Source organism: Rana temporaria, chromosome 8, assembly GCF_905171775.1.
Source record: "Rana temporaria chromosome 8, aRanTem1.1, whole genome shotgun sequence".
In the NCBI taxonomy this organism is placed as follows: domain Eukaryota; kingdom Metazoa; phylum Chordata; class Amphibia; order Anura; family Ranidae; genus Rana; species Rana temporaria.
The window spans coordinates 185,198,891-185,214,333 of NC_053496.1; the positions used below are offsets into that span (position 1 = coordinate 185,198,891).

Below are 15,443 nucleotides of genomic sequence, written 5' to 3' on the forward strand. Positions count from 1 at the left end.
GTATGAAGTACAGTCCATTGTTGACTCCCGTAGGTTCCGTGGGCGCATATAGTACCTGGTGCATTGGAGAGGTTACGGTCCGGAGGAACGCTCTTGGGTCTCATCCTCGAACATACATGCCCCTGTCCTCCTCGGTGAGTTCCATAGACGTTTTCCCCTCAAGCCTGGTGGTCCTCTGAGGGGGGCGGGTCGTTGAGGAGGGGGTACTGTCAGGGCTGGGCTCAGCCCTTCCTTCTCTTATCTGTCAGTTAATTGCCAGCTCCTTTCTCTCCAAAGTGACTCACCTGTTTATGATCTGCTCGTCGGTCCTGCCTACTTAAAGCCATCCTGCTCACTTTATCTCTGCCTTCGCCTTTGTCAACATCACAGAGACCATCTCCTGCGTTCCTGTCATTGACTTGCTTGGCTGACGTTTCTTCTGGCTCTCTGACATTGGCTTGGCTGACTACCCGATCCAGTTACTGAACTCTGGCTATGTTTTGACTACGCTTACTCTGTTTACCTTTTTATTATTAATAAACAAGTGTGATTTAACTGTACTTCTGTCTCGGTCTGATTCATGGTTTCTGACAGGATCGTCTCACTTTTATCTCCAGGTTGTAAAATGGAAGATGAGGACATCACAGGAGATCGCATGGAGGAAGGAGGGGAATGTTTTTCACAGAAGTCCCGTCCTTCTGAACATCTGAGATTGCACACGGGTGAGAAGAAACATGTCTGCTCCGAGTGCGGGAAAAGTTTTCCACGACGATATGACTTTGTTTTACATCAAAGAACTCACACAGGGGAGAAGCCATTTTCCTGTTCTGAGTGTGGAAAATGTTTTGCGATAAAATCAAACCTTGGAAAACATCAAAGAACTCACACGGGTGAGAAGGCATTTCCCTGCCCTGAGTGCGGGAAATGTTTTTCACAGAAGGTCCATCTTAATACACATCAAAAGTTTCACACGGGTGAAAAGCCATATCCCTGTCCTGAGTGTGGAAAATGTTTTACAGAAAAATCAGACCTTGTAAAACATCAAAGAATTCACACGGGTGAGAAGGCGTATTCCTGCCCTGAGTGCGGGAAATGTTTTTCACAGAACAAATATCTTGTTAAACATCAAAGATCTCATACAGGGGAGAAGCCGTATTCTTGCCCTGAGTGTGGGAAATGTTTTAGTCTCAAGGCCCATCTTAACAGCCATCTGAGGTCTCACACGGGTGAGAAACCGCATTATTGTTCCGAGTGTGGAAAACGTTTTAGAGAAAAAAAAGGCCTTGTAAATCATCAAAGAACTCACACGGGTGAGAAGGCTCATTTCTGCCCTGAGTGCGGGAAGTGTTTTGCACAGAAGCACCAACTTGATACACATCTGAGGTCTCACACGGGTGAAAAGCCGTATTGCTGTCCTGAGTGTGGAAAATGTTTTACACAGAAATCAGGCCTTCTAAATCATCAAACAACTCACACGGGGGAGAAGGCGTATTCCTGCCCTGAGTGCGGGAAATGTTTTTCACAGAATTCCCATCTTAAAATACATCGGAGAATTCACACGGGGGAGAAGCCGTATTCCTGTGCTGAGTGTGGCAAATGTTATCCACAGAAATCAGACCTTAATAAACATCAAAGATCTCACACTGGTGAGAGGCCGTACCCCTGCCCCGAGTGTGGAAAATGTTATCCACAGAAAGCAGACCTTAATAAACATCTGAGATCTCACATGAGGGAGAAGCCGTATTCCTGTCCTGAGTGCGGGAAATGTTTTTCGCTCAAGTATGAGTTTAACAAACATTGTAGGTCTCACATAGGGGAGTAGATTCATCGCTAGATGGATAATATGTTGCCGTACATCAGAGATCTCACACTGAGATATACACCTCAGAAAACACGTGGCTGAGCGCTCCTCTGATCTTCATCATGGAAGAAACACTTTGAACCCTTTAGTAAGATTATTTTTCCCTCCTAAAGTTCTGTCTGGCTTACTCTGAGAGGAGGGAATATTACTGCTGGTTGAGTCCCTCTAGCAGTGTAGTCTGATCTCCCCTGATCTTCAGCAGAAGCTTCATAGGAAGACATGCTGGTGAGAGAGACTCTAGATATGGATGAGAGAGAAGGGGAGATCACATTACATTACAAGACTGACAATTTCTGTGTAGTAGTCATCAGCATGCACAGGCAGCTTCATTTGCTTGGAGAGAGCCACCTGCTGGCCGAAAGTGGAAAATATGACATTTGTAGATGTAACGTTTCATATTTACCTGGAATAAAATACAAATATAATATTAATCTTGTGTCTTAGTAGTTTTGTTCTACCAGCTTGTACTTGTTGGAACAGCCGACTCTCCATTTCTCAAGACGTCTGTAGTAGACTCCAATATAAGTCCATCAGGTCATAGATCCATCACCATCACCACCTCCATCCACATCACCATCATCATCCACATCACCATCACCACCTCCATCCACATCCCCATCACCACCTCCATCCACATCACCACCTCCATCCACATCACCATCACCACCTCCATCCACATCCCCATCACCACCTCCAACCACATCACCACCTCCATTCACATCACCATCACCACCTCCATCCACATCCCCATCACCACCTCCATCCACATCACCATCACCACCTCCATCCACATCACCATCACCACCTCCAACCACATGACCATCACCAGCTCCAGCCACATGACCATCACCACCTCCAACCACATGACCATCACCTCCATCCACATCACCACCTCCAACCACATCACCATCACCACCTCCATCCACATCACCACCTCCAACCACATCACCACCTCCATCCACATCACCATCACCACCTCCAACCACATCACCATCACCACCTCCATCCACATCACCACCTCCAACCACATCACCATCACCACCTCCAACCACTTTACCATCACCACCTCCAACCACTTTACCATCACCACCTCCAACCACTTTACCATCACCACCTCCAACCACATCACCATCACCACCTCCATCCAAATCACCATCACCACCTCCAACCACATCATCATCACCACCTCCATACACAACACAATCACCACCTCCAACCACATCACCATCACCGCCATCACTTCCAACCACATCACCATCACCACCTCCATACACAACACCATCACCACCTCCAACCACATCACCACCTCCAACCACATCACCATCACCACCTCCAACCACATCACCATCACCACCTCCAACCACATCACCATCACCACCTCCATCCACATCACCATCACCACCTCCAACCACATCACCATCACCACCTCCAACCACATCACCACCTCCAACCACATCACCATCACCACCTCCATCCCCATCTCCAACCACATCACCATCACCACCTCCAACCACATTACCATCACCACCTCCAACCACATCACCACCTCCAACCACTTCCATCCCCATCTCCAACCACATCACCATCATGTCTATGCAATAGGGATACACTAAAAGTAAATTTAACCTCCGTCATAGCTGGTCCACAACTTCCTTAATGGACAGGACTCCCAGCATTAAAGTAGAACTATAGGCAAAACTTTTATTTATATTGGATAGAGTAAGGGAGGGTTATAACCCCTGTTGGACTTTTTTGTCATATGTGTCCTTTTACGGAGATTTCCTTTCAATTCCTGTCCCATAGCCAAAACAGGAAGTGAGAGGAAATCCCTGCAAATTAAAGTGTGCGTTCACCTTTACAGAAAATACTGTAAGGTGAACTTATACAGGACCCCCTCCCCCTGTCCCGCTGACCTGCAGCACGGCGATCTCCCGTTCTGAGCCCTGCTATCGCCCGCCTCACCGGATCGGGGCTTAGAAATCTCCTCTGCATTCTCAATACTTCTTCCCCGCTGACAAGACAGGCTACCCGGGATTTGATAGGTCAGTGCCGCCCATGTGATGGCACCGACCAATTGGAATGCTCCGAAACATTCCTCCTGACGAGATACGGTAATTAAGCAGAGGGGATTTCTAAGCCCTGGTCCGGTGACACGGCGATAAAAGGGCTTAGAACGGGAGATCGCCATGCTTCAGGTCAGCGGGGGGGGGGGGGGGGGGGTTGGTGGTCCTGTATAAGTTCACCTTGCACAGCACTTTACAATGTAGAGGGGGGACAAAACGGTTACAACACAGTTCAATACAGAAGGAATAGGTCGGCCCTGCTCATGGAGCTTCAAATATAAAGGGAGGGGGGAGGTGGTACAAAAGGTAATCGCTGCAGGGGATGATCTGATGGAGGTGGCTGGAGTACTGTTCTTAATATATCTCACTGACTTTCAGATGCCATTGTAATGATATAATCAATGTTATTCACTTTACCTGTGAGTGGTCATAATGTTATGGCTGATCGGTGTACAGTATATACATAAAACAGCACAAGATGTGTTACCACGACAATATGTTTCTCAGAACTGCAGTTCCTCTGAGATCCACAAGGTGGAGAGCTCACTTCTACCCAGACAGGAAGTCTCTATGGAAGGCAGGAAGTGATCTCAGGTACATACAGGAAGTGATGTCGGGTATAAAAAGGAATTACCGAGTAAGAAGTGAGTTGGGAAGAAGTAGCGAGGAGACATTGCTGGAAGAGGTAATACGATATTATTTTCTATTTACACAGATCAGGAATTGGGAGTTCTAGAGCATGGGAGAGGCTCTGGAGAAGTCATTAGAGGTGAGCATGGAGGAGGTGGTTTTGTATGTTGTTATTAGTATTATAAAAAATATATATATATATTATTAGGTGAGTGGAATCCAGTGGAGGGATTGGCATCAAGGGGTGGAGGTCACTGAATGGAAGCCAGTGGAGGGATTGGCAGAGATGGTTGGAGGACACTGAATGGAGGCCTGTGGAGGGATTGTCGGAGAGGGGTGGAGGACACTCAATGGAAGCCAGTGGAGGGCTTGGTGGAGGACACTGAATGGAAGCCAGTGGATGGTGTTTGGCGGAGAGGGTTGGAGGACACTGAATGGAGACCAGTGGAGGGATTGGTAGAGACCGGTGTAGGACACTGAATGGAGACCAGTGGAGGGATTGGCAGAGAGGGGTGGAGGACACTGAATGGAGGCCAGTGAAGGGATTGGCAGAGAGGGTTGGAGGACACTGAATGGAAGCCAGTGGAGGGATTGGTAGAGAGGGGTGGAGGACACTGAATGGAGGCCAGTGAAGGGATTGGCAGAGAGGGTTGGAGGACACTGAGTGAAGGCCAGTGGAGGGATTGGAAGAAAGGGGTGGAGGACACTGAATGGAAGCCAGTGGAGGGCTTGGCAAAGTAGGGTGGAGGGCACTGAATAGAAGCCAGTAGACGGATTGGCAGAGAGGGGTGCAGGACACTGAATGGAAGCCAGTGGAGGGCTTGGCGGAGAGGGGTGGAGGACACTGAATGGAGGCCAGTGAAGGGATTGGCAGAGAGGGTTGGAGGACACTGAGTGAAGGCCAGTGGAGGGATTGGCAGAGAGGGGTGGAGGACACTGAATGGAAGCCAGTGGAGGGATTGGCAAAGTAGGGTGGAGGGCACTGAATAGAAGCCAGTAGACGGATTGGCAGAGAGGGGTGGAGGACACTGAATGGAAGCCAGTGGAGGGCTTGGCGGAGAGGGGTGGAGGACACTGAATGGAGGCCAGTGAAGGGATTGGCAGAGAGGGTTGGAGGACACTGAGTGAAGGCCAGTGGAGGGATTGGCAGAGAGGGGTGGAGGACACTGAATGGAAGCCAGTGGAGGGATTGGCAAAGTAGGGTGGAGGGCACTGAATAGAAGCCAGTAGACGGATTGGCAGAGAGGGGTGCAGGACACTGAATGGAAGCCAGTGGAGGGCTTGGTGGAGAGGGGTGGAGGATACTGAATGGAGACCAGTGGAAGGATTGGTAGAGAGGGGTGGAGGAGACTGAGCGGTTTGTATGGTGGATGAGTCTGGTAGCAGCATTCATTATAGACTGAAGGGGAGATATCCTCTGTAGAGGTCGGCCAATGGTTACAGGAGTCAAGTCGAGAGATGAGCTGGGAGTGATTTGGTTGCTTTGAGATGCCATTGGTTAATAAGGGGCATATTTCGGAGAGGAGAAGATGGGTACAGGATTGAGAGATTAGGAAGAGAAGACACTATTGCGGAAAGAGTGGTAGAGGGAACATATTACAGGGAGGACAGAGTAGTAGTCAGTCTGGGAGGAAAAAAACTGGATGGGGAAATACAGGTTCACCTGCAGTCTGTCGGGAGCTCTGTTTTTAGATGCCGTCTTGTTTGTGCCTTAGATAAAGTCCCGGGTTTAAAGTGCAAGGATACTTATGTATAAACTTTACGCTTTCTGATCAATCATATCGGTCACATGACCTGAATACCTGCGTCCCGGCATTTAGTAGCTCGTAAAGGGCCGAAAGGCACTGCCAGTAAAAGTTAGTTAAAGTGCATTGTATAAATTGCAAGAATGCCAACACCTCCAGGCAACAGTACCTACGCCCAAAGAGGAGGGAGGAGTGCTCTAAATTGATAGGAATATGGGAGGGAGGAGGGTTTATCATTTAACCAATTAGGAAACTGATAGATATAAAGGAAATCTTATACAGCTTTCTTTGCCGGCAGAATAAAAACTAAGCAAATAGTAAACAGCTCAACACAAAACTGATTTTACATATAAAATTGAGGCTCCTGGGACCCAAAACCATAGCAAACCCTAAACTGAATGTCCCTCTGTGTGTAATCCCACTGTGGACCGTTCTTACATGATAGAAACCCTCATATCATCCCCATCCTAATATTGTACAACCAGTACAGTCCACATAAATCTTAACTTTTAATTGTTGGTCTTCAGGGAAACATTTGTAGATCACATGACCAAATAGAATGGAGGAGGACCGGAGTCACATGACCGAGAGGATATTAAACTTCACCCTGGAGATCATCTACTTGCTGACCGGAGAGGTGAGGAGGATTCTGGGAGGTCACATGACATCACACTTATCTCTATTAATAAAACACAGACCTGACCAGAGAGGTGGGGAGGATTCTGGGAGGTCACATGACATCACTCTTATCTCTATTATTAAAACACAGACCTGACCGGAGAGGTGAGGAGGATTCTGGGAGGTCACATGACATCACTCTTATCTCTATTAATAATAAACAGACCTGACCGGAGAGGTGAGGAGGATTCTGGGAGGTCACATGACATCATTCTTCTCTCTATTAATAAAACACAGACCTGACCGGAGAGGTGAGGAGGATTCTGGGAGGTCACATGACATCACTCTTATCTCTATTAATAAAACACTGACCTGACCGGAGAGGTGAGGAGGATTCTGGGAGTCTAACATGATATTTCTATTGGTTCCCCAATACAGAGATTTCCTCTTGTGAAGTCAGGTGATCACATGACCATCACAGTGCCTCCATGTGACTCCCTAAAACCCGAGAGACACAACATGGAGAAGATTCTAGAAGTCACCAAGAAGATGATGGAGCTGCTGACAGGAGAGGTGAGGAGGATTCTGGGACATTATCCAGTAACAGACAAGGGGTGTGTCTGGATGGTGACTGTATCATTGTGTGTGTCAGGTTCCTATAAGGTGTCAGGATGTCACTGTCTATTTCTCCATGGAGGAGGGGGAGTATTTAGAAGGACACAAGGATCTCTACAAGGACGTCATGATGGACAATCAGCCGCCCCTCACATCACCGGGTAAGAGGAGACTTTATTGTAAAGGAGAGAGCAGTACGGAGGCTCCACCTAGATCCCCCATCATCTGATAAACACATAGAAACAATGTATTCAGTCAGTGTGTGTGTTTCCTACAGATGGATCCAGTAATGGGAACCCACCAGAGAGATGTCCCCGTCCTCTGTATTCCCGGGATTCCACACAGGAAGGTCACACCATCCCCCACCATCATCAGGTAGATGAGGAACAATTATTGGTCGTTATAATTTATACACAAGCATGTTTGTTACAATGAATGTTTTATTATATATTCAGAGTGGAAACCTCGGGGATGATAATATTGATGTAAAAGAAGAGTATAAAGAGGAGGATGAGGAGTATGGAGTGATGGAGGAGTTTTCAGAAGGACACAAGGATATGATGGAGCCACCTAATAATAACCATCCAGAAATATGTCCTTGTCCTCTGTACTCTGGGGATTCCACACAAGAAGATCACGACTATGCAAAACCTGATCAGGTAGATGAATCTACAAACCAGCAAAGAAACAATCACTGATAGTATGATTAGGATCTGTACATTATCTGCATTGTTATAATTTATGTCATTTTTCTTTCAGAGTGGAAACCTCTGGGATAATATTGTTGGTAAAGAAGAATATAAAGAGGAGGATGAGGAGTATGGAGTGATGGAGGAGGTTTCTGAAGGACACAAGGATATGATGGAGCCACCTAATACCAGGAACCCCCCAGAGAGATGTCCCCGTCCTCTGTATTCCCGGGATTCCACACAGGAAGGTCACACCATCCCCCACCATCATCAGGTAGGTGGAGTTGAGGGTCGGGAACATAAAGTGATTGAACACTCTGACATGTGGAGACGATGTAGGAACTCTACAAGATGATATTTTCTATGTGATTTCACATCATAAATACTTCTATGTTACAGATGTTATTTTCTGCCATTCTGTTGGTTTCGGATGAAGGTATTATAAACGTGAAAGTTGAGGGTGAAGAAGAAGAGACGTATGTGAGGGATGATCAGCAATATACGGAGGAGGCTGGAATGACGAGGACATTCATAGAGGAGGACACTCCTACAGAGATCAGCACAGGTGACCCACAATATATTCCTCTCTTATCTCTGCTCTGTTACTGCTCACTGATTGGTCCAGAGTAGGGTGAGAATTAAGCAATAGAAGCCTAGGCCTATGGTCACTTGTTCTATGGTAAAGGAGCTGCAGGTCTGAACTTTGACCCTCTTGTCTATCAGAGATCACATGACCCAGTGCCTAGTCTTGTGATTGTGTAAAGAGCACGCCCCTCCCAGTCCCCATTGGTTCCTGCTCTTCTGACAAGGCTGTGTGAATATAGAAGTGATCTGGGAGGAGGACCAAAGGTTCTTTGATGGGGGGAAGAGTCTCAGCTGGTTGGGACCTCCACAGAGAACATCTCATCACTCATATCTACCTGATCCAGATGGAATCTTGATGGAAGTGAACTAACCCTCTCAGATATATTGATGATGTTTTTCTATTTTTCCAGGACACGCCATGGAGAAACCCTCAAAGGATCGTCTCACTTTATCTCCAGGTTGTAGAATGAAAGATGAGGACATCACAGGAGATCACATGGAGGAAGGCGGGAAATGTTCGTCACCGAAGTCCCGTACTTCTGAACATCAGACATTGAACACGGGTGAGAAGAAACACGTCTGCTCCGAGTGCGGGAAGAGTTTTCCACGACGATATGACTTTGTTTTACATCAAAGAACTCACACGGGGGAGAAGCCGTATTGCTGTTCTGAGTGTGGAAAATGCTTTGCGATAAAATCAAACCTTGCCAAACATCAAAGAACTCACACGGGTGAGAGGGCGTTTCCCTGCTCTGAGTGCGGGAAATGTTTTTCACAGAAAATCCATCTTATTTCACATCAGAGATATCACACGGGCGAAAAGCCTTATTTTTGTCCTGAGTGTGGAAAATGTTTTACGGAGAAATCAGTCCTTGTAACACATAAAAGAACTCACACGGGTGAGAAGGCATATTCCTGCCTTGAGTGCGGGAAATGCTTTTCACAGGGAAAACATCTTCTTGCACATAAAAGATCTCACACGGGGGAGAAGCCGTATTCTTGCCCTGAGTGTGGGAAAAGTTTTTCGCTCAAACCCCATCTTAACAACCATCTGAGGTCTCACACCGGTGAGAAACCGCATTCCTGTTCTGAGTGTGGAAAATGTTTCAGATTGAAAAAAGGCCTTGTAAATCATCAAAGAACTCACACGGGTGAGAAGACCTATACCTGCTCTGAGTGCGGGAAATGCTTTACACAGAAGCACCATCTTGATGCGCATCAGAGGACTCACACGGGTGAGAAGCCGTATTCCTGTCCTGTGTGTGGAAAATGTTTTTCGCAAAAAGCCGGCCTTCTACACCATCGAACAACTCACACGGGTGAGAAGCCATATTCCTGCCTTGAGTGTGGGAAATGTTTTGCACAGAATTCCCATCTTAAAATACATCAGGGAACTCACACGGGTGAAAAGCCACATTCCTGTGCTGAGTGCGGAAAATGTTTTTTACATAAGTCAGCCCTTGTTATACATCAGAGATCTCACACGGGGGAGAAGCCATATTCCTGCCCCGAGTGCGGGAAAAGTTTTTCTCGTAAGTGCAATTTTAACAAACACTGTAGGTCCCACACAGGGGGAGTGGATGTGTAGCTTCTTAGTGTAGATAATGCCCATCATGAGATTCCAATCTTGCCGAACATCAGATATGCTTCACACTGGGGGAGAAGCCGTATTCCTGCCCTGAGTGCGGGAAATGTTTTTCACAGAAGTTCTATCTTCTCAAACATCTGAGAACCCACACCACCCTCAAGATGTATTCCCCAGAGTGCGGGAAATGTCTTCTATATGGATCATATGTTGCCGTACATCAGAGATCTCACACTGGGAGATATACGCCTCAGAAAACACGTGGCTGAGCGCTCCTCTGATCTTCATCATGGAAGAAACTCTTTGAAGCCTTCAGTAAGATTATTTTTTCCCTTCTAAAGTCCTCTCTGGCTTATTCTGAGAGGAGGGAATATTACTAGTGGTTGAGTCCCTCTAGCAGTGTAGTCTGATCTCCCCTGATCTTCAGCAGAAGCTTCATAGGAAGACATCCTGGTGAGAGACTCTAGATATGGATGAGAGAGAAGGGGAGATCAGATTACATTACAAGACTGACAATTTCTGTGTAGCAGTCATCTGCTGGCTGAAAGTGAAAAATATGACATTTCTAGATGTAAGATTTCCAATTTAGTTAAAATAAAATACAAATGTACTCATAATCTTGTGTCTTAGTAGTTTTGGTTTTACCGGCTTTTACTTTTTGGAACAGCCGACTCTCCCCCTTCTCATAAATCTCAGGACGTCTGTAGTAGACTCCAATGATAAGTTCATATACCCGTCTATCGTTCCTCCCGTAATTCCTCCTCCGCACCACCTCCAACCACATCACCATCACCTCCTCCATCCACATCACCATCACCACCTCCATCCACATCACCTCCTCCATCCACATCACCATCACCACCTCCATCCACATCCACATCACCACCTCCAACCACATCACCATCACCACCTCCAACCACATCACCACCTCCAACCACATCACCACCTCCAACCACATCACCATCACCACCTCCATCCACATCACCTCCTCCATCCACATCACCATCACCACCTCCATCCACATCCACATCACCACCTCCAACCACATCACCATCACCACCTCCAACCACATCACCACCTCCAACCACATCACCACCTCCAACCACATCACCATCACCACCTCCAACCACATCACCTCCTCCATCCACATCACCTCCTCCATCCACATCACCATCACCACCTCCATCCACATCACCACCTCCAACCACATCACCATCACCACCTCCATCCACATCACCATCACCTCCTCCAACCACATCACCATCACCACCTCCATCCACATCACCATCACCACCTCCATCCACATCATCATCACCACCTCCAACCACATCACCATCACCACCTCCATCCACATCACCACCTCCATCCACATCACCATCACCACCTCCATCCACATCACCATCACCACCTCCAACCACATCACCATCCCCACCTCCAACCACATCACCGTCACCACCTCCAACCACATCACCACCACCATCCACATCACCACCTCCATCCACATCATCATCACCACCTCCAACCACATCACCATCACCACCTCCATCCACATCACCGTCACCACCTCCAACCACATCACCATCAGCACCTCCAACCACATCACCATCAACACCTCCAACCACATCACCATCACCACCTCCATCCACATCACCACCTCCAACCACATCACCTCCTTCATCCACATCACCCTCATCACCTCCATCCACATCACCACCTCCAACCACATCACCATCACCACCTCCAACCACATCACCATCTCCATCCACATCACCATCACCACCTCCAACCACATCACCATCACCACCACCATCCACATCACCATCACCTCCTCCAACCACATCACCGTCACCACCTCCAACCACATCACCGTCACCACCTCCAACCATATCACCGTCACCACCTCCAACCACATCACCATCACAACCTCCAACCACATCACCATCACCACCTCCATCCACATCACCACCTCCATCCACATCACCTCCTCCATCCACATCGCCACCTCCATCCACATCACCATCACCTCCTCCAACCACATTACCATCACCACCTCCAGCCACATCACGACCTCCATCCACATCACGACCTCCATCCACATCACCAACTCCAACCACATCACCATCACCACCTCCAACACATCACCACCTCCAGCCACATCAACAACTCCAACCACATCATCACCACCACCTCCAACCATGTCACCGTCGCCACCTCCAACCACGTCACCGTCGCCACATCTCCGCCACCACCTTCAACCACGTCACCGTCATCATCTCCGCCACCACCTCCAAGCACGTCACCGTCAACACCACCTCCAGCCACATCACCGTCACCACCTTCAACCACATCACCGTCACCACCTTCAGCCACATCACCGTCGCTACCTCTGACCACATCACCATCTTTTTTTTGGGTGGGTAAAGACAATCTGATTTAGATATACCTGAGTTAATACAACAGCCCGTCAATAAAGGTTTTAATGGTATCCACCCTTCCTTTGGTATTTTGCAGTAGACAGCACAGTTACATTCATATAGCATATACAACCAAAGAATTTATCCAATAAGTAGTCTTTCCATCACCAGTTCGAGCGGGCTCAATCCTGGGGTATCCAGCCAGGGACCCCATAAGTCATCAAATTTAAGGGGGCGTCCCCTGTGCTGATCAATATATTTCTCTAATCTAAAGCCGTGTACACACGACCATTTTTAATATCCTAGAAAAAACAACGTTTTTTTCGACGTGATTTTTGTCAAGCCTGCCTTGCATACACAAGATCGTGAAAAAAAAATGCTCGAGCAAAGCGCGGTGACGTACACCACGTACAACAGCACTATTAAGGGGAAGTTCTATTCGGATGGCGCCACCCTTTGGGCTGCTTTTGCTGATTTCGTGTTAGTAAAAGTTTGGTGAGAGACGATTCGCGCTTTTCAGTCTTTGTGCTTTTCAGTCTGTTACAGCGTGATGAATGTGCTATCTCCATTACAAACGCTAGTTTTACCAGAACGAGCGCTCCTGTCTCATAACTTGCTTCTGAGCTTGCGCGTTTTTTCACGTCGTTAAAGCCTACACAAGAGCGTTTTTCACGACGTGAAAAATCAGAGCAGGTTAATGGCCATTTTTCACGTCAAGAAAATACTCTGGAGCCTACACACGATCGTTTTTAATGACCATTTTAAAAAATGGCATTTTTCACGTCATGAAGAACGGTTGTGTGTACGCGGCATTAGGGTTTCCCTCATACATTGCACCCATTCTTTATGTGAAGGAGGATCAGTAGACTTCCAATGTCAAAGAATTACCCTTCGAGCCTGAAAAAGAGCTCTGGCCACTGCCTCTCTCTTGTGGGGGCCGGTAATTGAAAATGATCTAATATACCTAAAAGACACGGTTTTGGGGGTCAAGTGGAATCGAGATCGGAAACGCAGAGTTTATAGTATTCAACACTCCCACCCAGTATAAGTGCAATTCGGAGGCATCGCCTGGTCAAATGGATACAGATCCCTAGAACATTTACCACACAAGGGGGGATCTAAAATGCCTATCGCAAATAATCTAGCTGGTGTGAAGTGTACCCTTAAAAGTAGATCTAGTTGCATATGCCTTTGTGTTACATTGAGGGAGCATTGGGGTACAGCCTGCGAGGCCTCCTCCCATTGATCTTCTAAAAAAGGACCAAGATCTCATTCCCATTTGTCGCCCACTTCAGGGGAAAGGAAGTCAGAAACTCTGTCAGTAACATTGCATAGCTTCTGGATATAAAATCCTTTTGGAGACACCGTTTCAGCCATCATGTAAATAGTGGTGTTGGGGATTGCCGCCACTTAAAAAGGTGTTTTTGAAGTGCAAAGGTGTCAGAAACCATGAATCAGACCGAGACAGAAGTACAGTTAAATCACACTTGTTTAATAATAATAATGAAAAGATAAACAGAGTAAGCGTAGTAAAAACAGCCAGAGTTCAGGAACCGGATCGGATAGTCAGCCAAGCCAAATGTCAGAGAGCCAGAGAAGAACATAGTAGAACAGCAAGCAGGATCAGGAGCCAGAAGGAACGTCAGCCAAGCAAGTCTTCAACAGGAACGCAGGAGATAGTCTCTGTGATGTTGACCAAGGCGAAGGCAGAGAGCAACTGAGCTGGAAGGCTTTAGTAGGCAGGTGTCAGGAAAGGTTCCATCCGCTGGTGCTATTTATTACCTGGCTCGCAGTACTGCTTCTCACCAGCAGGTGTCTCCTGACAGTTCCAAACTGTCAGGAGAACTTCTCCCTGCTGGTGTTATATCACCCTTGGGACTCAGTACTGGTCTCCACCAGCGGATAGACCCTGGCAGTATGGAGCATACGGCCCTTCCTGCGCTCAGGTGTGACCTGAACTTAATTACCACACCTCTATATATACCCGGCCAGTGCAAGCATACCTCGCCCTGGTATCTTTCAACCATCCGGACCCTGAGCCTGCAATCCTGACCCTGCAATCCTGACCCTGCTGCTGATCCAACCTGATCCCTATCCCGAGCCCATTTTGGACCTATCCTTCCTGTTACCTGTTTACCTTGGATTCCTGCCCCGCAGCCTGTCCATCCATCCTCTCCCTGCTCTGTTGTGTTCCCATCCTCACCCATCTGCTGATATTCCCTGGTACAGTATATGATCTCGGCCTGGCTTTGTTTACGATTACTGTATCTCCCCTTGATTTGTATATACTATTTGCTGTTAATTGCTCACTGGTTGTTGTCACATGTGTGTCACCTTGTAAATAAAACAGATTATAGCGCACACATGCAAAAATGACATTTATCCTGCAAGGCTAGTTAAAAACACCTGAACATATTCAAAAATACGGGGGTTTGGTCACACTATATAGTCATATAGTGCTAAGCCCACTTACTGCGACAAAGTACCCCGAATTAGTGGGTCCTACCCTAGTAATAGAATGAAAGAACCTGGGTCTCAACCATGGGAGATATACTCCTCTATGTGGGAGAACTGAAGGGTTTCTTCCTATACACTGGTGGCCACTAATGTGAGGTAATGAAGAGGGGGAGGGGTGCTCCAGCCAAGAGACCTGGTCAGG

General features: G+C 47.3%; 1 protein-coding gene across 1 annotated transcript; it reads left to right on the forward strand.

Annotated features, from left to right (window-relative positions):
- The first annotated feature begins 525 nt into the window (after positions 1 to 525).
- LOC120910615 (zinc finger protein 665-like) lies at positions 526 to 10,987 on the forward strand. Its single transcript, XM_040322369.1, has 4 exons — positions 526 to 1,797; positions 8,271 to 8,298; positions 8,600 to 8,680; positions 9,201 to 10,987. The coding sequence occupies exons 1-4, from the start codon at positions 560 to 562 to the stop codon at positions 10,371 to 10,373; spliced, it is 2,520 nt and encodes an 839-aa protein (XP_040178303.1). The 5' UTR covers positions 526 to 559; the 3' UTR covers positions 10,374 to 10,987.
- The last annotated feature ends 4,456 nt before the right edge of the window (positions 10,988 to 15,443 follow it).

Excerpts from the sequence above, each read along its gene's own strand:
- LOC120910615 (XM_040322369.1), top strand. The coding sequence starts at position 560 with ATGGTTTCTGACAGGATCGTCTCACTTTTATCTCCAGGTTGTAAAATG. Across the intron at positions 1,798-8,270 it reads TGTAGGTCTCACATAGGGGA|AGTGGAAACCTCTGGGATAA; the intron begins GTAGATTCATCG and ends TTTTTCTTTCAG. Across the intron at positions 8,681-9,200 it reads GTGAAGAAGAAGAGACGTAT|GCCATGGAGAAACCCTCAAA; the intron begins GTGAGGGATGAT and ends TTTCCAGGACAC.